Source organism: Poecilia mexicana, unplaced genomic scaffold, assembly GCF_051168715.1.
Source record: "Poecilia mexicana isolate PSO_F unplaced genomic scaffold, ASM5116871v1 scaffold_1, whole genome shotgun sequence".
Lineage (NCBI taxonomy): Eukaryota > Metazoa > Chordata > Actinopteri > Cyprinodontiformes > Poeciliidae > Poecilia > Poecilia mexicana.
In genome coordinates this window covers 3,920,664-3,947,582 of record NW_028263370.1, presented here as the reverse complement: position 1 = coordinate 3,947,582, position 26,919 = coordinate 3,920,664, and the positions used below count along the sequence as shown (strand labels likewise).

Genomic DNA, 26,919 nt, shown 5'->3' with positions numbered 1-26,919 from the left:
AAACAGCCCATTAATTGAAATGGGAGAAGCCATTTCTCCCATTTCTGGTCAATTATTAGCTAAATCAAAAGCAAATCAAACATCTTCTCTGAAAAACACATAAGGAAAAGACTTGCTCAGAAACTTTCATTATCAGTTCATCCTTTCCAGTAAAGAAGCCAAAGCTTTATCTTCCAAGATAGTAATCTGAATTGTTGTTCGACGCGTAAGCACAAACAACAGTCAGAACCCGTCCCCTCACCTGTAGGCACCCCACCCGGTGATCCTCTCGATCACCGGGGTAAACCATGTTGGAGTTCATTAATTTTTTTTTCTCTGTGCACCACCAGGTTGTTTAACCAGTTTCAGGACCCGACGAGAACCCCTCAGTGTAAATTACCTTCAGAAATAATGAGATTTGGTTATATATAAAAACAGGATTTAATGCTGAAAAATGATCAAATGTTACAAGCCAAACATGTCATACAAATGGATCAGATACAGAGTTACATTCACCGTCCAGCGCTGGGCCACTTTTAGCTCAACTTAAGGATGCAACCAAGTGAGGCAAAGATTGTAGCGCGAGTTTAGCTTTTTATTCTTCTCTGCAATCTGTACCCTCCCCAGGGGGTAGTCTAATCAGTTTCAATCTGTTTACATTTGACTGCCGGCAGTCACACATAATTATGTAAGCTCCAGCTTGCGTGTGTAAGCAGATAAAAGAGGCTAAAAGAGATGGAGGAAAACACATAATCCATAACAACCCCAACTTAAAGGAACCAAGATGGGGGGGAGCAAGTATGGCCACTCCTGCCTGGTGCCTTTCACCATGGGCAACTCCAGAGTGGAAGAACGGCCAACACTTCACAAAGAGACTGGTTTCAGAACCAGAGCTACGTGTGAGACCGACTGTTTGTAGCTGAAACCTCTCAACCTCACACCATCAGAGAGGTGACATTCCACGTCCCCATAGGCAGTTTCTGCAACCCCTTCGGCCCCTCCCACAGTTGGTGAGTCCATGGGAAGGGGAACCCATGTCGCCTCTTTGGGCTGAGCCCGGCCATGCTCCATGAGTAAAAGTCTGACCACCAGGCCCTCGCAAGTGAGCCCCACCTCCTGGCCTGGCTCCAGGGTGGGCCCCCGGTGACCCACGTCTGGGCGAGGGAATACTGAATCCAATAATCTTGCTCATCATAAGAGGTCTTCAGGCTGTGATTTCTCAGGTTCCCCACCTAGGGCACCAGTGAGGAAGGCAGACCTTACCATGCCCCTGGTAAGGTCTGCCTTGGGTGACCTTACCAGGGGCATGAAGCCCCCGACAGCATAGCTCCTAGGATCACTGGGACACTCAAACCCCTCCACCACGTTAAGGTGGCAGCCCATGGAGAGGATTATTATCACAGATCAAGTCATTAACTAGAAAATTGTTTGAGGAGAGATCTGATGTTGAATAAACCGCTTTTCTTTATTTTATTTTTCTGTTCAGTCACATTTATGTTTGTGAGAACTGAAGACATTTGAACAGAAAATGAAATGTCTGAATGATTAGAGAAAACTTTGTTTTTACACCTTCATATAAGCAACTTCCTGCTGCAGTCTGATTCTGGTTCTGGTCAAGGGGAAGTGGTGAAGCTCAGACTGATGTGGGTTCAGACATGATGAAGCTAGACTCTGCGCTGCTCGGTGAGTCCTGCACTCCTCCAACATTTTACAAGCTTCTGGTTCTGGTTCTGGTCCTGGTTCTACCTGCAGTAACAGCCCGACCTCCTCCTGTTTCAGGTCTGGGAGTTCTGCTGATTCTGATCTTTGGAGTTGGATTCACAGGTCAGTCTTTGGAGGTAAAGCTTCCTCTGGTTCTTCAGCGACTCGGCTGAAACCTTTACTTGTTCTGATCTAGTTTGTCTGCTGTTTGGTTCTGATCCAGTGGGTCTCTGCGTTGCTCCATTTTCTCCGAGCCGGTCTCTGGTCCAGCTGCTGATCCTCATCCCATTCTTCCTTTCCACCTTCAGGATGTCGGTTCTCCTCGAAGACATGATGCCAGGTGAGAAGCGACAGGGAGCGGTCCAAAACATGATCCAGTTCTGATCCAATAACTTCAGCTCAAGCAGTTAAAGTCTCGTCTTATTCAGAGATAACGTTGGCTCTGTCCGGATCTTGGGTTTTTCTGGGTTTCTGTTCACTTGTTCTGAGTTCTAGTTATTTTGATTCAATCTGCTTTTTTTGATCCGAGTTGGTCTAGGTCCATTTTGTCCATTATTTATTCCTCCTGTCATTCTCTATTTGTTAGATTTATTGCTCATTTACTCTCCCTCGCCCCCGGTGCCATTCTCTCTCACTCTCTCTCCCCACATGTGGATTTAGGAGGGTGTAGGCCTCTAGAGTTGGGCCAAGATGCGGGCACTACTTAATCTTGGTAATACAGTTGCATATTAACATGCACACACACGCACACACACACACACGCACACAACCACACATATATAAAGACCCGATTTCCTTCCTTTTGGGTAGTTGGCGCTTGGCTGTGACTTACTTGTGATCCTATCCACCAGCTTATTTACTTACAAAGTCACAAAAATCTATAGCTAAACTGAGCTAAGCTAAACTGCGCTAAGCTAAGCTAAGCTAAGCTAAGCTAAAACTAAACTAAGCTAAACTAAGCTAAGCTAATTCTAAGCTAAACTAATACCTGCAGGTTTTGATTCGACTGGAGCCGTGACCGCCTCCCTGCCTGCTGACCCGGATCAGGAATCTGATGAGGACTATGAGAACATCATTGATGATGTCACCACAGTGCATAACCTCTGACCTTTATAGGCCGATGACCCCTCCAGGTCTCAGGAGCAACACTGCTGATGTCTTCACATCCTGGCGTTTTATTACCCAGAATCCCTCAGCAGTGAGAGAACAAGTTTCTGCTGCTTTATTCTGTAACGACGGTCCAGGTTCTGTAACGGCTCGGTCCATTGAATCAGAACCAGAACTCCAAATTAACCCGTCAATAACTCACCGTCTCAATGCCACAATAAAGGACTTCCTGTTGAACCAGAACTGCTTCCTGTCTTCATTTCCAGCAGGTTTGAAATAATGACGATGATGATCAGACTTTGGTCTAGTCAAAGTGAGAAGCAGGAAGTGAGGCGGCGCCTGATATGGATTCTCCTCTCAGACTGAAGCAGAACCAGCAGGTTCTGATGCTGCTTCAGTTTTTCTTTCTTTAAAGGAAACAAGACAAATCAAAAGTGTCCCCAACGTGAGAGTCAGTCACAGACACTGACTGACTTTGGGAGATGTCAGTGTTAGGATTTCACTTAAGTCCTGAAACAGCAGAACCTGCTGGAACAGAACCAGAACTGGACCCAGCTGGGTTCTGTTGAGGTTCTAACCCACAGGAAGTAGGCGGTTCCCTGACAGCAGCGGGTGTGAAGCGTTCTGCTCAACAGAAAGTGGTGAGGCTAAAGCGGTTGCTCTGAAACCATGAGGCCAGACTGAAACCATCTCTATCAGCTGAAGAACATCTCCAGGATCAGAGGACTAAAGTCTCAGCATCAGAGAAACTCATCCAGGCGTTTATCTTTAGTGGCATTGATTACTGCAGCAGCATCTTCACAGGTCTGACTAATAAATCAATGGTCCGGCTGCAGCTGATCCAGATCGCTGCTGCTCACATTCTGACTAAAACCAGTAAAGTAATCCCTCTTTCTGCAGCTTCTCCATCAGGACACTTTAAGGTGGGGCCAGGAAGTGGAACCTGCACTTCCTGTCCAGATAACAGCAACACCAGGATCCCAGGCTTCACCTACTTCTACTACTACTACTACTACTAATAATAATAATAATAATAATATTAATAATAATAATAATAATAATAATAATAATAATAATGTTATTATTAACATCATTATGATCTGCAACACTTTATACACATTTCTACATACAAATGTGATACCCCTAAATAAAACCCATTGCAACCAATTCCCATCAAAGGCTACCGAGTAAACTTGCTTATTTAATTTCCTTATAAATTCACTTCTGTGTTTGTTAGAGAACATTAGTAAACAAACAGCATCATATATATTTTTATGATGTTGTTTATATCAGCATCATAACAACAGGTCAGTATTAAAGTTAGGGTTGAATTTTAAAGCAGAGTTAAAGCTGACTGGAACTGACAAGGAGATGGATGGAACTAAAAAGAGCAAAAATAAATAAATAGAGCCTCCCAAAGTCTTTAGGCGGAGGCAGCAGTTCACCCTCCAGCAGGATAACAACCGTAAACATGCAGGTGTTAAAAGCATGCTGGAATGGCCGAGTCAAGGTCTAGAGCTAAACCAAACTGAGAATGTTAGGCAAGACATTCATGTAAAAAATATGTAGCTGAGAAAGCTTGTATTGACAGCTGGTTCTGCAAGGTTGGATGTGAACGCTTTCTCAAAACTCTGTAAATACGTGACTGTTTTAGAGTTTTAGGGGAAGTCAGAGAGGTTTGGTTGCTTCAGTATCCTGCTGATTGAGGGTGAAGTCAGTCAAACTATGTAAGATCATATTTCAGAGAGAAGCGTTGTGGGATCTTGAGACAGCCGTATAAAAGCCTTCATGTGCAATAAGCAAACATTCATCTGGAGGCAACATGTCTCATTTTACAAGCAACATCCCATCATATGGCTGAAGAGTGACGACTCTTTAACAAACCATGATTGTGAGAGCTTATGGATGGATATGCAAATGTAACACTTAGTAGACTCAAAACTGAATTGACGGTAACAGTTTTGTTTCATCGGATGCTGAGGAAAAGGGATCTAAGAAACAACTTCAAGTTTTGCTGGTGACCATGCAGGAGTTAAAAATTCTTGTTTGAACAACATCTGTGGGCGGTGGCGGTTTGACCTCAAATAACTACGTGTGTTGGTTGAGTTTTGACGATAATTGGGTCGTCTTTTGAACAGAGCTGTGATGCTCTCTGTAAGTTAGAGCAACTCACAATCCATGATAACTGAGCTTAAAAAACAACATTTAGAAAATGTGTTAAATTAACTTGATGAACTTTAATTTATGGGTTAAAGCAAAAACTAGTTTCTGGTTGACTTTACTTGTACTGTCAAGGCAGCAGATGAGTTTCCTTTTTCAAGTTTAAATGTTTTGCAGAGTTGGGCACAATTGGATCAAAACACTACGGGAAGTCAGGGGGTTTTCTCAGTTGCTTTGGTGCATTTCTCTGATAAGAGTTAGTAAAATTCTCCTAACTGTGGGCAACAACACCCCTGAAATTCTGCAGGGAATACAGAGTACAAGGGGGTACAGAGGACAGATGGATACATAGATAGATAACAAATGACAGAAAACTTTAGTTGCACTGCAGAATCTTTATTGAGTTTTGCTAGCTTATATTTTTTAATTCATTTCTTTTGATTCCTTTTTACTTTTTACTTGGTCTCAACCTTGACTCCATTCACATATGTCTCCTCCACAACAGTGGTCTTTGTAATCACTGAAAAAAGTGGAGAAATAAGATTAGTTTTCACTTGACTTTTTTTTTATTTTCTTTTTCTTTTTTACAAAACCCTCGTGTTTTATTCATGTTGAAATCTAATAGATGTTTCTCACCTTTTCTTGAGCTCGAACTGGAAATGAAAAAAGTGGAAAGACAACAATTAACAATTACATTTTAGATTTACTCACTCATTTTTTATTATTATTATCTGTAATATTTGTGTACATGCGTCTTCCTAGCTCTCACCTGCTGTCCTCCCCATCAAGCAGCCTCCGGTACTCTGAAATCTCCAACTCCAGACGAGTCTTGATGTCCAGAAGAGTGCCGTACTTCTGTTCGTTTTCTTTGATGTTTTCGGTCAGACTTATCAACTGGGCTTCCAGGCCTGTGACAACTTCCTGGAGACCTGATAGCTGGTTAGCGTAGCGTTGCTGAGTCTCCAGCAGAGATGCCTCCAGAGATGATTTCTGTTGGGGAAGGAGAAAAGGGTTTTGTTTTGCTTTTTCATAGTTTGGTTCAACTGCATGAGAAGGACAACTGAATGGAGTGAAAATGAGACAAAGAAAAGGTGAGGCCTACCATACTCAGATGTGACTGCAGTTCAATCTGATATTTCTGAAGGATGTTCTTCTGTTCTTTAATCTCATTGCGGGATGTCTGAAGATTGGTTGTTTGTTCTACTACATCCTTCTCCACCACTGAAGTCTGGAAAGAATCACATCAAATGTTGGAGTCCAGTGAAGCTCTGTTGGACTGTAAGGACTGCAGCTTTGTGTCTCACCTTGTTCTGGTACCACAGCTCAAGATCCTTGCGGTTCTTGGTGATAAGAGCCTCGTAGTGCTCCCTGATCTCTGTCATGATCTGGTTCAGGTCAACTTGAGAACCAGCGTCCACCTCCACGTTAACCTGGCCGCTCATCTGCTTCCTCAGCTGAGCCAAGTCCTGCAGGGGGATAAGCATGGTGTTTATCACCTACACTGATGGACAAATAGCAGACATTTGCTAATAGGAGATGACAGCAATTCACAGAAATTTAAAGAGAGAAGGTAGCAGCAGTGGAAAAACCAAAGAGTTACTTAGCTGTTGATTTACTGCCAAAAATAAGATTTCTTCATTTCTTACATGCAACTAGAGAAGGGATTACACTTAATCTATCTATTGTAAATTTCTGCTACTAATAGTTGATGTGAAACAGTTTTATCAATCACAGAAGAGTAGCTTATTGTTCTGTGTAGAATTGGTATAGACAAACTGGTTTTTTCCTAGAGCTCTCAGTTTCCTCTGCAGCCTTACCTCCTCGTGGTTCCTCTTCAGCATGATGAGCTCCTCCTTCAGAGTCTCCAGCTGAGTCTCCAGATCCATTTTGCACAAAGTGAGATCATCCATGACTCTCTTCAGTCCAGCAATGTCGGCGTCTACAGCCTGCCTCATGCTCAGCTCGTTCTCATATCTGAGAAAATTTCAGAAGGAATGACAGAGCAGGTCAGAGAGGCTTCATGGAACAGATATGACTTTTTATGTAAGGCATGAGCTCACGTTATGATGCATGAAATATTACAAGAGTTGCTAGGGAGAAAACACTCAGAAAAAAACACTCACTTCACTTTAAAATCGTCAGCAGCCAGTTTTGAATTGTCAATCTCCAAGAGGATCCTTGTGTTGACCATGGTGGCATCTCGGATCTGAGGATAAAAAGAAGAAACATCAGGGTAAAATACACCTTTCTTTTAGTTTTTACAATTTGACATTGAGTTATACTCCAAAACTTGTAGACTTCTAACAGCGATCACACTTCTGGATGTTTTCTTCTTACCTTGTTCTGCAGATCTTCGATGGTGGCCATGTAGGCGCTGTAATCATGGCTGATCACAGTTTTGCTTGTGTACCACTCTGCGATCTGCTTTTCCAGACGTTCGTTCTCCTTCTCCAGCTTGTGCACCTTCTCCAGGTAGGAGGCCAGACGGTCGTTCAGGTTCTGAAGCGTGGCCTTCTCGTTGGCATCAACGTGGAGATCGAGATCCTTCATGTTGATGGCTCCTGAACGGGTCAAGTAGTCAATCTGGCCTACGGAGATGCGGGTGCCAGAACCCCCTGCTCCACCGTAGACACTCATGGTCTTCTGACCGGTGGACATCTGGCCAAAGGATCTGGAGGAGAGAGACATCTTGGAGAGTTTGGATCTGAACCAGCAAGAACAACTGGAGATGATCTGCAGTACAAAACACCACCGGGACTCCCTGGTTATATAGCAAAGTGGGAAGGGCCTGGAGCTTCAGATGAAACGAGGAATGCTGCTCACAGATCATACCGTACACTTTGCTATGCAAAGTTTTCATCACCTTGGGTGTGGAGACTATTGCTTAGGGGGCTGATTCTTATCTTTTTGAGTCAAACTTGTGAATCCACATTGTTGTCTTTATCACCAAAGGACTGTCATTAGATGAAACCCTTTATCATTTCCTTGTGTGCATGTCTGAAAATAGATAAAGATTGAATTAATTTATGCAACACTTCAGGAGCCACTTAGCATAATGTTGAAAATGTATGTAATTTGGTGACTTATTGCCATAAAACAGATGCCAGTCGCTCCTCTGACCACCACCACCAGGCAAGCTGGGTGAAGTGCTTTGCCCATGGACACAATAACTGAGATGGACAGAGAGGGGGATCGAACCATCAAATCAATGTTTTACAGGACAAACTCGTACCTCCTTGAGTTCCTGAGCTACCAAGTAGGTGTGCAGAGGCTGTCCAAGCACATGTTGAGGTAGAAACCTCAACAACAGGTTTCTACCTCAACCCCCTGAATGTTGGGGTTCACCTCAGTGAACGAGAGGACAGTCTCTCTCCGCCCATGTGGAGGGGTCAGTAGAGTTGCTGCTGGAGAGGGCTCCACCTGGGGACGTTCTTCTCTTGTTGGGGGATTTCAACGCTCTAGTGGGCGATGAAGATGAGACCTGGAGGGGTGTGGTTACCCCCACTCTGAATCCGAGGGGAGTTTGGTTATTCAAGACGTTTGTGGTAAGAAGGGTTCACATGTGCATTTTCTTTAACTCGGCTCATAATGCACTTTGCTTGAGGCTATTATAATAAGGTATGATTGCTATAGATATTTATTGATGTAGACTAAGTCCTTTGGAAGAACCAATCATATCTGTGTTGTGGCACAACCAGAGCCGGACCAGGGAGAAAAAGTTGGCCCAGCAGTTCCAGACAGACTGTCCCACCTTCAACTGCTCAGCATGAATTTACATAGAAATACATATTTACATTAAACATTTAAACCAAGCAGTCTGTAAGGAACTCCTGGGCCAACCTTTCTCCACAGTTTGGCACTACCCCTGAGCACAACATGTCAAGAATGCTTTGCTGCTTGTTTTCTGTAATCAATCATTTCAGATTGAACAAGTGGCTGAGGAGAGGGAAGTCTGGGCCTCCCTTCTTCAGCTGCTATCCCTGCGACCCGACTCCGGATAAGCGGAAGAAAATGGATCAATCATGTCACAACTTCAGACCGCTGTCAAACTGATGAACAGGGTGAAAAACAGCAGCTCCAGGAATGCGTCTTTTCATTCCAGAAATGTTCAGCTCCTTCCACTCAGCAGAGGACATCTGTCATTGCAGCTTGTCAACAGTTTCTAGTGACTTAATACAACAAGCCGAGCATTTTGATTAAATTAAGATAATACCAAAATAAAAGGCAGTTAGTCCCTCCAAACCAGCCTTTTTATGCAAAATGAGATTGAATTTACATTTAAATTTAAGCAGAGTTTCACACTCGCCTTAGGGCCCTTGAATCATCACATTTTATTACCAGGACAAGCTTGCAACACAGCTTTCTACCATTCATTTTTTTGTTTATCTTTTTTTGTAACTGTGTGATGTCATAAAATGTTGCTCAGCCTGAATCCTCCAAAGTAAAAAAACAAAAATACCGTCAGGGATTTCTGCAGCTCCTCTAGGGGGCATATAAACACATCTAATAAATCGGACTTATGCGTTTCAGTGAGGCTCGTTGTTTCAGATTAAAGGAACCTTTAGAGAACAACAATCTTTACCCACGGTTTAAACATATTTTTCATTCAGCCACATCTATGTATTGGAAATCTGTTTAATTGATCTGATGGAATTTTGAAAGTGCAATATATTTTCATGAGCTGTAGCAGAGAAATCGTTGTTGTTGGCAAAAATAAAGTTTCTGAAATAAATGTTGTTTTCAATAATAATGTAATACATTTCTTGTCCAATGTATTTCATAAAATATGCTTTTTGTCTGCACCAGCTTAACAATGCATCATACTTTAATCACACTGATGCAAACACACCAATCAAATACAATCAAACTGCACAAGTATCAGTTTTCCTTCTGATCTGTGTTCTGATCTGAAGAGACACTGCTGGAGCGACAATCAATAGATAGCTTCTTTGAGGAAGCATATTTGGGCTGATACTTCTATCAATTAGGAAAGTGTTTTACTGCATATTGAAGCGATAATGGTCTGTGTTGTCCATTTGAAGGGGCATTCAGTGGGTAGTTGTTGTCCAGTTGGAGGGTTTCCAGGTTTTATTCCAGCTTCCTCCTGTCACACGTTGATGTGCCTCTGGGCAAGGCACTTAAACCCAACTTCCCTACCAATTTATCTACCAGTATATAAACATGTATGCATTTGTGAGTGTGGATGGGTGAATGCGGCTCTAGTGTAAAGTGCTTTGAGTGTCCAGTATGACTGGAAAAAGTGCTACATACTTTCAGTCCATTTACCGTTTTAAACTAATTCTTGAAAACACAAAAAGCATTGATTGAATTTAGACAGGTATCAGCTTGTAAAGTCATATTGCAGTCTGTGCAAATATATCATCAGAGAGAACTACGATTAGCAAAGGGCTGATTTTATCTTTTGCTTTACCAACTGCACTTGATTGCAACATTCACCTTTCTTCTCCCTGCTTCACAGATCATTGACACTCCTCTCACCTTTAGTGCTACACTCTAGAGAGGCAGAGATTCCTCAGTGTGCCTCACCCACATTATGCAATGAGAGTGCATTTTTGTACATGAGAATGAGTACATAGCAATAATAATAATATTACTGAAGTAAAAGAAAAAGGCATAGTGTAGTAAAACTACTCATATAAACACCTTTTTTCTTTTTTTTTCTTTTTTTTTTTTTCAAAAAAAGTTACTCAATGTAACAAGTACTGCACACTTTTGAACATAAACAACATCAGTAGCCTACAGGCTGCTAGTTAACAAGCTGCACAGCAGCAGCAGGTCTCCTTCACTGCCGCACAGGTGTAAACCCAGCGCCAGCGTCGTAGCGCTCATGTTGCGTTTAAAGGCGGCTCGGAAAAACAGGTTACGACGTGTTAACAACGGATTAAACGGTTTTAATGACTGAAAAAAGTGACAGGAGGCACAGATATTGGAAGTGCGGAAGCTCCTACTGTATCAAATTGATATATGCATAACAGAGAGTCGGTCATTCTGAGGTAAAAACAACAAACAGCTTCCCCAATGGAATAGTCTTGGCATCAAGAGGAGAGCCATCCGTATCACGAATGAAGCAGCAGAAAGGACTTCAAGATGGTTGTGACGTAAGAGAGGAGAACCGTGGAGTCCATGTAGCTGATTAGCCATCTGGAGACAAGCTGGGGTCTGTTCATTGCTGGTTGGGTCACCGAGGAGAGAGTGTATGATGCTGAAAGATCCGAAACACCCAATGAGTCCAGGAACATCAATGACATCAATGACGATTTGCCCAGATGTATCAGTAGATGTAATTACACATATCTAGGCCTGTTACAATAATAAATAAATCAATTTATCGCACAATAAATTAAAACAAACTCAATAATTTCCACTGGCATGATTTATTGTTAATCTAGTTTTTTTTCTCTTTCTACCTAAAACTGGAGGAAAAAAGTTTTCAGTTTGCTACTTTGGTCTCAACTAGCCCTTTTTTAATGGACAATTTTGTTTACAAAGACTTCAAAATTAATATTATTTGTTGTTTTATTTAGTTTGGATATTTAAAATGTATTCCAGTTCCAGTGTTAAATGTTCATTAGAATTTAAAGTTTATTAAGAATGTGTTTTTGCATTATTATGCAATTACCATTATATTTCTTAAAAATGGTCTCAAAAAAAAAACAATGTTATTGTTTATCTCAATAACTTTTGGAACAATTTATCGTCCAGCAGAATTTGTTATAGTGGTAGGTATACATATATCACTTTATTAGGACACTGTAAGATGACATCAGTCATTCCCATTCACCCACTGATTCACACACTGATGGAAAACTACTGGACTGTAGCCACAGCTGCCCTGGGCCTGTCTGGCAGAAGCGAGGCTGCTGTACCGCGCCCTCGGTCTCTGAGCACCACCGGTAGGCGTCTTGCTCAAGAACACAACAACAGAGACGGACGGGGCAGGGTTGAAAACTAAAGAATATTGCAGAAGAAATCTTCCAGCACGGCCCAAGTCCTCCAAGGACCTTTCAGGAATTGTGACGTCACAGGAAGGCTGACGGGCTGGTGGAGCTCTGGGACCCTCTGCTGGAAGAGATTGGGTTTGGTTGGCCTGGAGGATTTGTAAAAGCATTGCTATCTGAGGCAAGTCACACTGACGATTAACCATGCGTCAGTTGGAGGTGGAGGTCGTCTGTGGTCTGGGTCAGCGCTGGAAACATGGAAGAGTGGACCAGTCACACAGCGGTGGTATAACTGAGGAAAGTGGTGGCTGTCAGAGACAGGAAAATGATCCAAGGTCATAGGCTGAAATAAGGGCAGCTCAATCCGATAGAGATTATGTGGCAAGACCCGAACAGCCGATCCCCAAGAAACCTGACAGAGTTTGAAGAGTTTTGGAAGGAAGCCCAACTGAGACCTGTCCACACAGACTACACGCCGTCACTGCAGCCAAATGTACGACTACTAAATAGTGACTTGAAGGGGGTAAATCACTTATTTTCATTGAACATTTTATTCGTAGAAATCAGTTTGACAGTTTTATTGTTTTAGTCAAAAACATTCAATTTTGTTGATTATGATTGATTTGTAGAAGTAACAAAGGGATAAAACACCCGAGAGAGAATATTTTTTACAGACACTGTAGATGAAGGCAGAGGAGCAAATACCTGTCATGTATGCATTAATTTGTAAACTAGTGAATATGATGAAATGTCTGCCTGACTCCAGGTTACCTTGAGTAACCTGCATCTTTTTATTTGATGTAGTGCCGTCTACATCAAATAAAAAGATGCAGATACATATTTCAACAGAACTCTGCAGACTATAATTATATTTTACATACATTTAAATTACCCCTCTCTACTTATTCCATCTTCTTCAAAGATGGATCTGTGGCTGCTACCTGGTGTTATTCTGTGATTTTCATGCATTGTTTGAGTCCATTAATTTCAATGAGTGCATATTAATATGAACAAACAACATTGGACTGGGTCGCCGCGCTCAGACTGGTTCAGATTAGTTGTGGTACTGTGAGACTGATTTTTATTTGTAAAGACAGAGACGTGAATGAGTATAATAGGTGAAACAATCCTGTTTTGTGTTTGACAAATACACATGAAACGTTAGTGGAGCTGCAGCATCTTTGTTGCATTTTGCGGTTTCTTTCCATTTCTTTTTACTTCATCTGATCCGCATCAGCGCTCTTGGAGGAGTCAGCCTGTTTTCCATCCACTGTTTTCACTGCAAAAAGTGATAAAACAAGATTTATTGATACTTTATATTCTGCAAAACGATAATTTAAAAATACTGAAAGAGAAAAAATATCTTGCCTTGTTTAGAGCTGCTGTTGGAGAAGAATAAAAATAAAACATTAGTTCACGTTTTGTTAAATTTTTTACTTTATCCATTTTTTGTTTATTACCTGTAATATTAGTGTACATGTATCTTCCTAGCTCTCACCTGCCGTCCTCCCCATCAAGCAGCCTCCTGTACTCTACAATCTCTGCCTCCAGACGGGTTGTGAGGTCCAGAAGAGTGTCGTACATCTGCCTCTTCTCCTGTATCGCAGCATTAACTTCTGAAATCTGAGCTTCCAGGCCCGTGACCACAACCTGGAAACCTGCCAGCTGGGCAGCGTAGCCTTGCTGAGTCTCTTGCAGAGATTCTTCCAGAGATAATTTCTGATGGAAAGGATGGATAATGAACAGATACGTTAAGTTGTGTCTTGGTAAATGATTTATCATCTTCTAGTAACGGTGAAACGCAACATTCCCTCACGAAAACTTGCATCAGCTTGGTTTGTCAAAAGAACAGTGCCAGTTTTATATATTGTGTAAAGATGTTGGATTCTGTATGTCCTGTTTAGAATGAGTTGGCATTACTGCATGCAGCCGTTTCCAAATGTAGCTGCTAAAAACAACATCAAACAGCCTGTACCAGCCAACAACTGCATCACTATGTAGCAAAATGTACAATTCTCTAACTGTACTGATTAGGTTTTTGTAAAGTAAAAAAAGTAAATAAAATAAATAGAGAAAATATCCATTACATTTTTCAGATGAAAAGCAGATTATCTCTACTTTGTATTCAAAGTCAAGTCTCCTAGTAGGTTTTTAGAACAAAAAGTTTGCATTTTTCTTGGAAACTTAAATGCATTAACTTCAGTTACATGTAAAAGTAATTTGTGACGTAAATGGGACAAACTTGGTCATATAAAGGGAACCATGAAATCATGCTGAATGTCAGTTTTTCTACCTCATTGGACCAATATGGGACACGTAAATGTCTCGGTTAGCGGTAGGACGTACCATACTGAAATCGGACTGCAGTTCAACCTGAAGCCTCTGCACGGTGGTCTTCAGGTCCTTCATCTCCAAGCGGAATCCCTCCAGACTGGTTGTTTGCTCTTCTACAACCTTCCCCTCCGATGTCATCTGGGCAGAAAAACATTAACTATTATTAACCACTCCAGACGCCTCTCGATTAGTTCTTGCTGTGTTGAATGTTATTTTTTATTTTATGTCTCGCCTTGTTGTGGTACCACATCTCAACGTCCTTGCTGTTCTTGGCGATAAGAGCCTCGTAGTGCTCCCTGAGCTCCGTCATGGTCTGGCTCAGATCTGCTGGAGAAGGAACGTCGACCTCCACGTTAACCTGGTCGCCTGTCTGCTCCCCCAGCAGAGAGATTTCCTGCAGGTGTTCAACAAATAACAGGCCTGAGTAAATGGAAGAAGACAAGAATTAAATGTGAGGAGACGGGTGAAGCCAAATGCAGCAGAGCGGCTTATTTAAACAGAAATAAGAGACAATATTTCCTCTCTTTTATCAGGCATATAAATTATGTACGATTGGGTTGGCACACCATGAAGAGAGAAGTTAGAGTGAAACAACATTTTCCTTCAGTAAATAGCTGCTGCTGAGACAATGGATAATTGAGAACTCAAGTAATTTAACACAAATTAACTAAAATACTTCTCAGTTTTTTTTTCTGTTGTCTTTAAAGATGGTGTAGACCAGAAGTCCCCAACTCTTCTTCAGAGTCTAAATCATGTAACGTCTAGATGAAGAACACCCAAATCAAAAGATTCAATGACCTCATCAATAAATCAAGCCATCAAGTTCCGTAGAGGCCTGGAAATGAGCCATCCTACTGATTTTATGTGTGTCGGACACAAACATGGACACAATGACACGCTGACACATCAGTAAACCTTAAAGCTGCTCTGCAAGGGACGTCATTTTCTCTGCAGCCTTACCTCCTCGTGGTCCCTCTTCAACATGATCAGATCCTCCTTCAGAGACTCGCACAGAGTCTCCAGATGCATTTTCTCCAGAGTGAGATCATCCATGACTCTCTTCAGTCCAGCGATCTCGCCCTCTACAGCCTGCCTCATGCTGAGCTCGATCTCAGATCTGATAAGGAAGGGCAGAACAGGTCAGAGAGGTTTCGGGACATACTTACAAGCAGAGGTTGTCTGATTGTGATGCATGAGCGAAATGTTACAACAGAAGATGGAAGTAAACACCTAGAGAAAACATTCACTTCATTTTAAAGTCTTCAGCAGCCAGTTTTGAATTATCAATTTGCAAGTAGATCTCAGTGCTGAATGTGGTGGCATCTCGGATCTGAGGATGAAAAATAATCATCAGGGTAAAATACAGCTTTTTTTCTTTTTCTTTTTTTACAATTTGACAGAGATATACTCCGAAGCTTGTAAATTTCAGACTAACAGGGGTTGCAACGTTTTGGATGTTTTCTTCTTACCTTGTTCTGCAGATCTTCGATGGTGGCCATGTAGGCACTGCAATCGTGGCTGATCACAGTTTTGCTTGTGTACCACTCTGCGATCTGCTTTTCCAGACGTTCGTTCTCCTTCTCCAGCTTGTGCACCTTCTCCAGGTAGGAGGCCAGACGGTCGTTCAGGTTCTGAAGCGTGGCCTTCTCGTTGGCATCAACGTGGAGATCGAGATCCTTCATGTTGATGGCTCCTGAACGGGTCAAGTAGTCAATCTGGCCTAAGGAGATGCGGGTGCCAGAACCCCCTGCTCCACCGTAGACACTCATGGTCTTCTGACCGGTGGACATCTGGCCAAAGGATCTGGAGGAGAGACATCTTGGAGAGTTTGGATCTGAACCAGCAAGAACAACTGGAGATGATCTGCAGTACAAAACACCACCGGGACTCCCTGGTTATATAGCAAAGTGGGAAGGGCCTGGAGCTTCAGATGAAAGGAGGAATGCTGCTCACAGATAATATCCTGCATTTTGCTATGCAAAGTTTTCATCAACAATAGTGGGGGGGCTGATTCCTATCTTTACAAGTCAAACTTGTGGATCCACATTTTGTTCGGTTTCTAAATGAAAAGGCGTTAAGACATGATGCTTTGTGAATTTTTAGCACCGGCTCTATTTCAAAGTGACCGCGTTTCCAGCGGCTCGGCTGGGCTCTGTAGCACGGTGCCGCCTCCTGGCGGTGGGGGGATGTATAGCGCTCAGCCTCCAGGCGCATGTGCTTCATTGCTTATGCTACCTAACTAGTTGTTGTTTTTCTGAGACAAAAGATTCAGAGAGAGCTGAGCTATTGTTTAATAGCCTGTGATTGTAATTCAGGCACCTTAGGCAACGTTAAATATAGTAAAAACCAGATAGATAATCTCCAAACTGCTCACCTGGCTGGAGAGAAGCAGCGGCGTTAGTCGGGGTTCACCGTGGGGCTGCGTGGGGCCCCGGAGCGGCTAACAGAGGCTTCCCATTCTGTCCGCTACGGTGACAAAAACGACTCATTCCTCACGGCCCCATCGAGCTGCCGCTGAATATTGAAATCGGAAGCAAAGAAAAGCCGGTATCTTTTAGTCCACCGCTTGTTTGTATCTTCCATCACTTCCGTGTTGCAGCCAGTTTGAAATGTTGCGCCTGTTTTTCTTTTCTCTTTGCTGCTCCTTCTGACCACGCCTACAGCCAATCAGTCACCTGTTCTGACTATCAGAGCTACCATAGCTGCTCCGAAGCAGGGTACTAAAAAGCAGGGCCAGTCCCGAAAAACAGCCAGTGGAAAAGCTGATAAAGCCAGTCGAGTAGAGCCGAGCCGAACCGAACCGAACCGGTGGAAAAGGGGCGTAAGAGGCTTGGGTCAAATCTGAGATGACCATTAATTTTATGTCTGTCGAACCATTTCTGTGTGGAAACGACCATCTTTAGGCTCAATGTCCTGCTGAATTATCACAAATTTTCATATTTTTGTCCAAGTTTGTTTTCAATCTAAAATGTCATGGCATTCCAAAAAAATCATGACTTTTCACAAAGTTTTACAGGAAGAAGAAATGGCCCACATGTAGCTATACAACTCCTACCCTATGCTTAGAGTCACAGTGCATATTCACTTTTTGTTAAACACCAGACGCTCCAGGGGAATTTGTTGATGAAAATCCCATCAGTCCAGTGTTAAAAACAAAAGTGAGAAGATTAAAGAACCAAAAACCTGTGAAATTGTCCTTTATGATTTTTTAAAGAGTTTACATATCTGATAGTAACTAAAAAACTAGAAGGAATTAGATAAAAACATGTGTTGGGCTGCCAACGAGTAAAAGTTGTCATGCAAATATGCTCAGGCTTTTGTCTTTTATATAACAGAATACCAGCGTGGAAACTTAGATTTTCTACATTTTTAACTTTAATTGTCCCACGATTATCCAGGTGTGGAAAATTATGAAATCAGTTTTCACATTCATAGGTTTTCCAGAGATACGCTGTTACACAATGAAAATCTAAACCTAGGAATGATATCAGAAATCATTAGTGTACAAAGATTCATGAGAATCTGTTGGAGAAACGAACGTGACCCCTTTCCTCTCTGACTCAAATAGGTTTGGTTTTGTCTTATATTTCTCCATTCACTCTCTAAGAGTTTATTGAACCTAATGGTAAGTAAATTAAAAATAAATAAGAAAATATCAACGTTATCTAACCGTCAGTGGAGAGTTTTCCTGATTGATGTTGAAAGCATCTCAGAAACTCGTTCACATTGGCACTGAAACCGGGTTTTGCAGTCACTCCCTCCTCTTTCTAAAGTTTCGGGGTGACTTCAGTTAGTTGACCTGATCACCTTGACAAGCTCGTCTCACAGCAACTGTATTTTCTTTCAACTTGTTTGCTTAAAAAATATTCTCCTGGCTTCTAAGTGACAAAATGTTGCACCACTTAAATGCTCAAAAAATACCAACAGCCTCGGGAGCCACAGAGGATTGTGCTGCAAAATACGCAACATATATAACCTGTTTGCAGGTGGAGTTATCAGACACCTTTCTTTGATGTTATTCCGGAACGAAATGAATCAGTGTTTATGCTATTCTCCCTCTAGAGACTGGTAGAATGAGAAGAAAAAAAACGGTTTATTGCATGGATTGTGTCGACTTATTTATCTTATTTATGGCATATTTATAAAATAAAGATTAAAGCAACTCAAGCCTATTTTTTTAACTGTACTTCTACATCACAAATACAGTTAATAATAAAAGCAAAATCTGATTTTTTTTTTCAGAGCAATGTGTAGTCAGATAAATCCAAAAGGATGAAATTGAAGGCTTTCTGTTGCCCTTTTGGCCTTTTTCTGCTTGGAGAGATCATCTCATTGTTCTGGATTCTGCCATCACCTCTTAGAGTCACTATAGAGAGAAGTGCTTACATGAAAGGTTTGTGCAACACCTGACAAGTCACTTAGTGCAAACATGAATTTTACTTATCTGGTGGGGAATCTGCAGAAGTACTCCAGGGTGTCAAGGTACTTTAACAAACTACATTCTTGCTTATCTGTGCAAAAATAGCAGCCTTAGCTAAGTTGAGCGTGGAATACAAATGTTTAAAATAACAGATAAAAAGGAGAAAGTTGTGCTACGAGTCCCTCCTGCTGATCAAATTTCCACAACACTTGGATTATTGAGAAGCGCTCACGGAGAGGTGAGTGTGAGAATGCATACCTTATTAGTTTAAAAGCAAAACCAAACATGAATTCATAGGTTGTAAGGCATTATCAATTTAAATCCATATTTAGATGGTATAATTCAATCATGAGGAATCAGCTCCACTTAAAACAACAAAGTCATTTGGGAGATTAATGGCACATCTCCTGTTTTGATCCTCAATTTTTTATGTAAAAGGAAAGTCAAAGAAAACTTGCAATTCTTTCATTAAAACTTAATCCCAGATTAAAAATCTTAAAAACTACAGAAGGTAAAAATATATACATATTTTTATGTTTTGACTTTGATACATTTTGTATCACAGTTGCACAAGAAGGAACTGCCTGACCAGCATTCCTTAAGTCCAAATAAAGCCTTCACTTGTCACCGTATCTGGCCTCACCCTGCTTATCAGTTTGACGGCTGAACAAACAGCTTCTGACATGTGTACAGTGAAAGGCAACTAGGCATTGTAACGATTTGCTGAGCAAAAAAAGAAAAAAAAAACATCATCATAGGCACCGCAAAAAATAGGAGCTACAATGAGTATAAGCTCATAAAAACATATAAATGAAATACACTGTTGGTTTAGAGGCTTTTTAAATCTGGTGGTGACAAGTTGAATGTAGATACAGAGAGGAAACAATAAAACCGAGCGATTCATGGGTCTGGATCGTTTTACGTTGGCATGTGAATGCAGAGATGGATTTCCTGACTGTTTCCACAACTTCACTAAGTTCTTACAATTTAAAAATGTTCAGATCTCAAGTGATTTACCAAGAGAGTTTAAAGCTTCTTCTAATGATTACATCTTTAAATGATTAAGGGAATAATAATTTCACCTCATCAAGGAGTTTTTGTAAGCGCCCGTCCGCTCTGTGGATTGACCTACAGGTTTAAATGAATATAATCGTGCATTTATCCCAACTAAAAACAGATTGTTATTTTGAGAAGTGAAAATACTTTCACAAAACCTTTTACCGTTTGCAAACACAAACAGGATGTACTGACGAAAATACTTTCACACAAAGAGGACGCGCTGACAGAAATACCTCCACTTTGCTTCAGAAGAAATATTTTACAGCATTGCCAACAATAATTACCGCAAAGATCACAGGCACATATCGCCCTGAAGAAAACTTTTTGAAATTCTTGAGCAAATGTCACTTAACAACAGCAAACTAACACACTGATGATAGCAAGTGTAGGAGTTGTTGCAGTGAGAACTGGTTTTCAGGCAGGTGTAGGTGAATAAGAGCTACTGGATATTTGTACTTCTTTTTCAAAAACCATCTCTATTAAAAGATTTCCATTTTAGAAAGGTTTCATTTCATCTGTTTAGTAAAAAAAAATGTTGCTGTACTTTAAAAAAAAGTCCATGCCTGTGTCACCTCAAAATGGGTGTTAATAGTCTCTACAATAACCTTTTATTTAAATGTGAATATCTGCAGTCTAAGCTGTTCACACACACACACACACACACACCCACACACACACACACACACACACACACACACACACACACACACACACACACACACACACACACACACACACACACACAAAAGGAAATTTATGTTGAACTTTTTTATTGCTAAAGCTTGTGTGTTACCCTTTAATAATAAGCAGTGGAAGCAAAAAGTGGTGGCTGGTGAGAATATTACTGCTGATGAGCAACCTGAAAGCGCCGTCTTCATTCTGCTATCACCAGATTAGATTTTGGTTTAGTTCTAAACATTTCCTTATAGATGTTTCTCAAAGCCTGTGTGTCCAATATAACCGCAGCTGCGACGTCCTTCGCCTCTGGGTCCACTTTTCACAGAGGTGAAACTGTCGCTGGCATGTGTCAATTCTGTCACTATCCGAGCAGCTGGACGACCAAAATAAGTTTAATACATATTTATTGTAAAGCAGTGACTCGAGTTTGCCATTGATGCAAAAAACAAACATGCCCTTTAGGAACAAGAAAAAGTGGATTTACGAGTTTGACTTGATGGCGGACAAATGAACCCCCACCCCATGATCGCCACACCCATGGCAAAGAAGGGATTAGACAGAAGAGTGTGGGGTAATCTGCCAAATGCATTCCTCCTTTCACCTGAAGCTCCAGGCCCTTCCCACTTTGCTATATAACCAGGGAGTCCCGGTGGTGTTTTGTACTGCAGATCATCTCCAGTTGTTCTTGCTGGTTCAGATCCAAACTCTCCAAGATGTCTCTCTCCTCCAGATCCTTCGGCCAGATGTCCACCGGTCAGAAGACCATGAGTGTCTACGGTGGAGCAGGGGGTTCTGGCACCCGCATCTCCGTAGGCCAGATTGACTACTTGTCCCGTTCAGGAGCCATCAACATGAAGGATCTCGATCTCCACGTTGATGCCAACGAGAAGGCCACGCTTCAGAACCTGAACGACCGTCTGGCCTCCTACCTGGAGAAGGTGCACAAGCTGGAGAAGGAGAACGAACGTCTGGAAAAGCAGATCGCAGAGTGGTACACAAGCAAAACTGTGATCAGCCATGATTACAGCGCCTACATGGCCACCATCGAAGATCTGCAGAACAAGGTAAGAAGAAAACACCCAGAAGTGTGATCGCTTTTAGAAGTGTACAAGTTTTGGAGTATAACTCAATGTCAAATTGTAAAAACTAAAAGAAAGGTGTATTTTACCCTGATGTACCCAGAAGGCTGCAACCTTTTTGGTCCGACGTAACCAACGTAATGTTCTGTGTCTGATGAGGAATCTTTCCACATGCTGTCTGTGAAGGTGCCACGTTTTGACATTGTTAGATGTCTTTCAAAGTGTTTGGTTGAGAAATTTTAACTACTATCATAACAAATTCAGGCCTCATTGGAGGGTTGATTTTCACAGTGACTCATTTATCAGTCCTTGTTTAATGGCTAATCTTAATCATGAATTAAGTCCTAAAATTTAATGTACTTCATTTTAAAAGTTAAGTCAATATAATCATACTATATTTGTGGATGAAGCATAATATTCTTTCTACTCTTTGTCATCAGGTAACACTAACGAAAAACATAAATAAAATAAGATATGCTCACTTTTATTGAACAGCAGCCCTGATTTATTTTTTTATTTCTTCATCCTCAGATCCGAGAAGCCTCCATGGTCAACGCAAGGATTTACTTGGAGATTGACAATTCAAAACTGGCTGCTGACGACTTTAAAATGAAGTGAGTGTTTTCTCTAAGCGTTTCCTCCCGTCTGCTGCTGCGACATTTCACTCATGCCCTACAGAAAACCTCTTCTGCCCGAAACCTCTCTGACCTGTTCTGATCTTCCTTATCAGATATGAGAACGAGCTGAGCATGAGGCAGGCTGTAGACGCCGACATCGCTGGACTGAAGAGAGTCATGGATGATCTCACTTTGTGCAAAGCGGACCTGGAGTCTCAGCTGGAGACTCTGAAGGAGGAGCTCATCATGCTGAAGAGGAACCACGAGGAGGTAAGGCTGCAGAGAAAACCAAGAACCTGTGACAAAGAAACAAGTTCGACGACTTTGGGGCGCCTGATAAGTCAACATGTCTGTCCACACCAGGCCTGAACAGAAGCTGGAGTGATCCGACTTTGATTAATTAATGCTGGTTGTAAATCATCTATCAGCAGCTATTTGCTTTACTGGTAACCTTAGTTTGACTCATATTTTTGTTGTGTGCTAAAAATAAAACACATTACTTCTTCCTCACCCCTGATAAAACAGGTGGAATATTACTTTAGGTTGCATTTAAATGACAGACCTGGCGGCATTTTTGGTTTTCCTGTGTCTGCCCTTTGCTCTCTTCACATTCCCATATGTTGTTCTCTTTCTGTAAGATTATTTAATTCGTAATCTCCTGCAGGACTTGGCTCAGCTGAGGAAGCAGATGAGCGGCCAGGTTAACGTGGAGGTGGACGCTGGTTCTCAAGTTGACCTGAACCGGACCATGACGGAGATCAGGGAGCACTACGAGGCTCTTATCACCAAGAACCGCAAGGATCTTGAGCTGTGGTACCAGAACAAGGTGAGACACAAAGCTGCAGTCCTTACAGTCCAACAGAGCTTCACTGGACTCCAACAACATTTGATGTGATTCTTTCCAGACTTCAGTGGTGGAGAAGGATGTAGTAGAACAAACAACCAATCTTCAGACATCCCGCAATGAGATTAAAGAACAGAAGAACATCCTGCAGAAATATCAGATTGAACTGCAGTCACATCTGAGTATGGTAGGCCTCACCTTTTCCTTGTCTCATTTTCACTCCATTCATTTTTCCTTCTCATGCAGTTGAACCAAACTATGAAAAAGCAAAACAAAACCCTTTTCTCCTTTCCCAACAGAAATCATCTCTGGAGGCATCTCTGCTGGAGACTAAGCAACGCTACGCTAACCAGCTATCAGGTCTCCAGGAAGTTGTCACAGGCCTGGAAGCCCAGTTGATAAGTCTGACCGAAAACATCAAAGAAAACGAACAGAAGTACGGCACTCTTCTGGACATCAAGACCCGTCTGGAGTTGGAGATTTCAGAGTACCGGAGGCTGCTTGATGGGGAGGACAGCAGGTGAGATCCGGGCAAGATAAAGAGAACTTTATGAGTGAGATTAGATAAACATGAAGTAATCATTTCATTTTTTTTTCCTTTTCAAATAGCAGCTCTAGACGAGGTAAGATGAATTTCCTTCTAAATTTGCCTTTTAAGTATTAAGAACTTCAATTTGTTGATAAATCCTGCTTGTCTTTTTGCAGTGGTCACAAAGACCATCGTTGTTGAGGAGACGCTCGTGGATGGAAAGGTGGTCTCTTCCTCTAAAACTTTGGAATAAAAATACGCAAGCAAAATTCAATAAACATCTTGCAGTCAAATCACATTTTTCTTGTGTGTTTTTGTGATATACATATATGTACAATTTAAACAGCAGTTAAATTTTCTTTTTATACAAACTGGGACAAAATATCATAGTTGTATAAGAAAAGGTTATTTAGATCTGGATCCTTTTCCACACTTACCCAGTGAACTTGCCTTGGTATTTAGCTTTTCATGATTAAAAAACATAAACATTCAGTAAAGACACATGCTACAGACAGTAGTTTTTTTTCTTGACCATTATTATTATTGTTATATTACAGTGTTTTATGATTGCTCAAACACTCAAGTTAAAACTGCCCCACATTTAGCAAAATCTAACAGCTAATTAGCAGAACAACAGCCCAGATTTGCACAAATATTACCACATTAAAAACTTGACACTTCTTTTGTAAAACCCCCAAAACACTTCAACAACTTTTAAGTTAAAACTAATCATTTGAATGTATTTATTTATTATAGGGACAGTGGATATTGACAACATTTCTGTCAAAATGCCAGTTGGCTTAAATGCAATTTTTCACCTGCGTTTCTTAGACACCCTAAAAAATTAGAAGTAGAACCATAAATTTACAATACCAATATTATTTTCCATTTTATTTTATTCATTTTTATTATGGACAATTATACACTAGACGCGATGTTTTTTGTGTTGCTAATTTTCAACACCTCACTATAGGAGGTTTTTGAAGAATAAGAAAAGAGAGGGGGATAAAATGAAGAAAATAAAAGAAGAATGGCCAGTGCTAAAAGGACATTCATTATGTTTTCTCGTGTAAGCAGCTTTGCCCAGACTTAACCTTTTGCTTTTGGGGGCTATTACAGATGCTAATGTGTGTCTTTAGCTTTAGCTCAGTGGCAAAAGAGTTCCAGAGTTTGGGAAACTAAAAGACTGCATCTGTTCGCCAAACATCAGACAGAAACAATTAGCACAACCTGGCGACAGCAGAGGGCAGCAAAAGCAAGTCTAAAGTTGACAACTGGGCTTATCAACGAGAAATTTCTTTAAGTGAATCTTCAGCGTTATGTTTGCTTAAATCTGATAATCTGAGCTCCACAGTGGCTCGAACAAGGAAAGCAGTTTTACGAAAAGCATTTTTTCTGAAAGGAATAAAACCATCGCGTGCGTGTGAACGTGCGCGCGCGGTCGCGCATGTCTTATAGAAATGTTTTGGCTGCTGACGGTTTCTGGCTTTAAGGTAATGAAGCAGCTCGGCGTTGCGCCAAAAGCTGATCGGGACAAATCGGGCGCATCCCAAGGAGTGAACCCAGCCTGCTTGTGTCTTGATGAATTGTTTCAAATGTGGTTTTTGGTTGTTTAGTTCTTGTAGATAAACTATGTTAACAGCAATAAAACATGGTTACATGGCCAAGGTTACAACAAAGGTTTGTCTCGTTTACCATTTTCTTTCCCTTTGGATAATCTCCGCGGGAGAGTGTCAGATTTACGTGTTTTGTAATTTGTCATAAATATCTCCTTCCTAACGAGGATATAGCAGTGAAAGTTTTCTTTTCACAGATTGTCTCTAGGCTAAATTAGATTTAGAGCAACTGTGATTCTGTGTGTGACTTAATAAATAATTTAAAAATGTATTTTTGAACTATTTTCTTCAGCTTTTTGCTGTGGGGTTCTATTAATTTTATTAAATTCAGAAAAGTCATGTTTGAAAAACTAAAGCACAGGTAGCTTTATGCACTATGCCTGAATGCCAAAAGCTATTATGTAATTTATTAAAAAATATATGGTTTTATTGTTAGAACTGTCACTGTGACCGTATTATATGAGACAGAAAAGATTGAGCTCGACCTCCCCTGAGAAATGCACCGTCCCTGTCAAAATCAGCCAAGCAGAGCCAGGAGGAATGTCTTAGGGCCGTTAATACGCCTCTTTTATGAGATGCTCATTCTGTTAATAGTGGAGAAACAACATTTTATCTGCTATCTTCGGTGGCTATGCTATCTAGCTTCAGCGTTCACAGCAGGCTTCATTGTAGAGTAGAGAGCAAGGAGGAGGTTGAGAGCAGCGCATACACATGGATGATCTGAGCAGGAGCGGTGTTTTTCTGCAGATGCCAGCAGATCCACAGAGAAAAGGCATGTCTCATGTTATAGAGTCATGACAGTGACAGTTTTAATAAAAATGTGAAAAACATATTTTTTTCATAAAAATGTCATACTGCAGCTTTAAGGCACAAGTACAGCTACAGCTGGACCACTAACATTCCTGCGTCCTCTGCAGAAGGTCAGAACATTACAAGCAAATTATTTGGTACCGAATGTAAACAAGAACAACGAGAGAGACTGAACTCAATATGTATCGACAGAAATTGACAGAGACATATTTTCGTGTAATTGTCTGTCAATTTTAAAACATTAAAAGGATAATGTCGCTGGCAAAGCAACAAAAAAAAACTGGTGTTTTCTATCACCTTGTTGATTTTAAACTCACCCCTGGCTGGTGTTTTTATACAGATTCCTCATCATCTTGAGAAGAGGGATAAATGTGTTTAAAGACCCAATAACTTTCTTTCTAAATGTGTTAATATTATAGGATTATAGGCTTTATTTTTCTTCCAACATACGATTCAATTGAGCCTGGAAGCTTTGCGGTGAGCCATTGTGATTATACTGGTGTACTGCAAAAAAACAAATATTTCACTTCAGGACACTGAACAGGTCAACTCATAATAAACTGGTACTCAAGGAGGAGGTTTTTTTTATAAACTAACATCTTTGTTTTCAAGCAGATAAATTTCAAGTTGATTTTCTTTTTTTTTTTTTTTGCATTAGAGGCCAATCCTTTGAGCCTGAAGATGTGACAGAATACAAGGCACAATTTCCATTTTAAAGTACTAGTGGTGTGTTGATACTATGTTCATGAAAACATATTTTCCTTGGCATTATCAAGAATTACAAAGACGCAGACAGGATAGAGTGATAGAGGCTTTTATTGCGTTGGTGTCATATGAAGGAAGCAGCTCTGATCCAGATGGTGTCGCGTCCTTCAGCTGCAGCTCCTCGTGTTTTCTGCGTGTCTCAGGTCATCAGGAGGTGGTTGAGGAAACCACCTTGCCGTCCTTAATCTCCTCTGTGACCACGATGACCTTCTTCATGGTGCTGCTTCCTGTACTGCCAATGCTACAAGGACACAGAGACAAT

General features: G+C 41.2%; 5 protein-coding genes across 8 annotated transcripts in view; 2 read left to right on the top strand and 3 right to left on the bottom strand.

Annotated features, from left to right (window-relative positions):
- Nucleotides 1–1,425: 1,425 nt before the first annotated feature.
- LOC148161055 (uncharacterized) lies at nucleotides 1,426–3,030 on the top strand. The gene is made up of 4 exons (XM_088011419.1): nucleotides 1,426–1,662; nucleotides 1,759–1,803; nucleotides 1,904–2,020; nucleotides 2,675–3,030. The coding sequence occupies exons 1-4, from the start codon at nucleotides 1,635–1,637 to the stop codon at nucleotides 2,785–2,787; spliced, it is 303 nt and encodes a 100-aa protein (XP_087867545.1). The 5' UTR covers nucleotides 1,426–1,634; the 3' UTR covers nucleotides 2,788–3,030.
- Nucleotides 3,031–5,322: 2,292 nt separating this feature from the next.
- LOC106931526 (keratin, type I cytoskeletal 50 kDa-like) lies at nucleotides 5,323–7,652 on the bottom strand. The gene is made up of 8 exons (XM_015009694.2): nucleotides 7,285–7,652; nucleotides 7,071–7,153; nucleotides 6,765–6,921; nucleotides 6,252–6,413; nucleotides 6,050–6,175; nucleotides 5,717–5,937; nucleotides 5,584–5,600; nucleotides 5,323–5,467 (listed from the first exon to the last, which is right to left on the bottom strand). The coding sequence occupies exons 1-8, from the start codon at nucleotides 7,633–7,635 to the stop codon at nucleotides 5,403–5,405; spliced, it is 1,182 nt and encodes a 393-aa protein (XP_014865180.2). The 5' UTR covers nucleotides 7,636–7,652; the 3' UTR covers nucleotides 5,323–5,402.
- Nucleotides 7,653–10,838: 3,186 nt separating this feature from the next.
- Nucleotides 10,839–16,127, bottom strand: LOC106931528 (keratin, type I cytoskeletal 50 kDa-like). Of its 3 annotated transcripts, none has more exons than XM_088010612.1 (8): nucleotides 15,710–16,122; nucleotides 15,488–15,570; nucleotides 15,201–15,357; nucleotides 14,473–14,634; nucleotides 14,253–14,378; nucleotides 13,367–13,625; nucleotides 13,275–13,288; nucleotides 12,439–13,185 (listed from the first exon to the last, which is right to left on the bottom strand). In XM_088010612.1, exons 1-6 carry the CDS (start codon nucleotides 16,028–16,030, stop codon nucleotides 13,401–13,403), a joined length of 1,074 nt encoding a protein of 357 aa, XP_087866738.1. In that variant the 5' UTR covers nucleotides 16,031–16,122; the 3' UTR covers nucleotides 12,439–13,185; nucleotides 13,275–13,288; nucleotides 13,367–13,400. The 3 variants fall into 3 exon arrangements, with proteins under 3 accessions (XP_087866677.1, XP_087866738.1, XP_014865181.2); XM_015009695.2 differs by having other exon boundaries at nucleotides 13,405–13,625; XM_088010551.1 differs by lacking the exons at nucleotides 12,439–13,185; nucleotides 13,275–13,288 and adding an exon at nucleotides 10,839–12,214 and having other exon boundaries at nucleotides 13,405–13,625; nucleotides 15,710–16,127.
- Nucleotides 16,128–21,026: 4,899 nt separating this feature from the next.
- On the top strand, nucleotides 21,027–23,759 carry LOC106931525 (keratin, type I cytoskeletal 50 kDa-like). Of its 2 annotated transcripts, none has more exons than XM_088010654.1 (8): nucleotides 21,027–21,461; nucleotides 22,008–22,090; nucleotides 22,207–22,363; nucleotides 22,758–22,919; nucleotides 22,999–23,124; nucleotides 23,237–23,457; nucleotides 23,550–23,560; nucleotides 23,643–23,759. In XM_088010654.1, exons 1-8 carry the CDS (start codon nucleotides 21,111–21,113, stop codon nucleotides 23,717–23,719), a joined length of 1,188 nt encoding a protein of 395 aa, XP_087866780.1. In that variant the 5' UTR covers nucleotides 21,027–21,110; the 3' UTR covers nucleotides 23,720–23,759. The 2 variants fall into 2 exon arrangements, with proteins under 2 accessions (XP_087866780.1, XP_014865175.2); XM_015009689.2 differs by having other exon boundaries at nucleotides 21,084–21,461; nucleotides 23,547–23,560.
- Nucleotides 23,760–26,690: 2,931 nt separating this feature from the next.
- Nucleotides 26,691–26,919, bottom strand: part of LOC106931524 (keratin, type I cytoskeletal 50 kDa-like) — a 2,096-nt gene continuing 1,867 nt past the window's right edge. The window contains exon 7 of the mRNA XM_015009688.2: nucleotides 26,691–26,898. Within this exon, the coding sequence (XP_014865174.2) occupies nucleotides 26,805–26,898 (94 nt within the window). The 3' untranslated portion in view covers nucleotides 26,691–26,804. The remainder of the gene's footprint in view (nucleotides 26,899–26,919) is intronic.

Coding starts and splice junctions, on each gene's coding strand:
- LOC148161055 (XM_088011419.1), top strand. CDS start 1,635: ATGATGAAGCTAGACTCTGCGCTGCTCG. Junction 1,804..1,903: donor CTTTGGAGTTGGATTCACAG/GTCAGTCTTTGG, acceptor GTTCTGATCCAG/TGGGTCTCTGCGTTGCTCCA. Junction 2,021..2,674: donor CCTCGAAGACATGATGCCAG/GTGAGAAGCGAC, acceptor TAATACCTGCAG/GTTTTGATTCGACTGGAGCC.
- LOC106931526 (XM_015009694.2), bottom strand. CDS start 7,635: ATGTCTCTCTCCTCCAGATCCTTTGGCCAGATGTCCACCGGTCAGAAG. Junction 6,922..7,070: donor GCTGACGATTTTAAAGTGAA/GTGAGTGTTTTT, acceptor AAATTTTCTCAG/ATATGAGAACGAGCTGAGCA. Junction 6,176..6,251: donor AGCTGTGGTACCAGAACAAG/GTGAGACACAAA, acceptor GATTCTTTCCAG/ACTTCAGTGGTGGAGAAGGA.
- LOC106931528 (XM_088010551.1), bottom strand. CDS start 16,030: ATGTCCACCGGTCAGAAGACCATGAGTGTCTACGGTGGAGCAGGGGGT. Junction 15,358..15,487: donor GCTGAAGACTTTAAAATGAA/GTGAATGTTTTC, acceptor CTTCCTTATCAG/ATCTGAGATCGAGCTCAGCA. Junction 12,215..13,404: donor CTTGATGGGGAGGACGGCAG/GTGAGAGCTAGG, acceptor TGTCTCTGACAG/CCACCACTTTCCTCAGTTAT.
- LOC106931525 (XM_015009689.2), top strand. CDS start 21,111: ATGTCTCTCTCCTCCAGATCCTTCGGCCAGATGTCCACCGGTCAGAAG. Junction 21,462..22,007: donor TCGAAGATCTGCAGAACAAG/GTAAGAAGAAAA, acceptor CTTCATCCTCAG/ATCCGAGAAGCCTCCATGGT. Junction 23,125..23,236: donor TGCAGTCACATCTGAGTATG/GTAGGCCTCACC, acceptor CTTTCCCAACAG/AAATCATCTCTGGAGGCATC.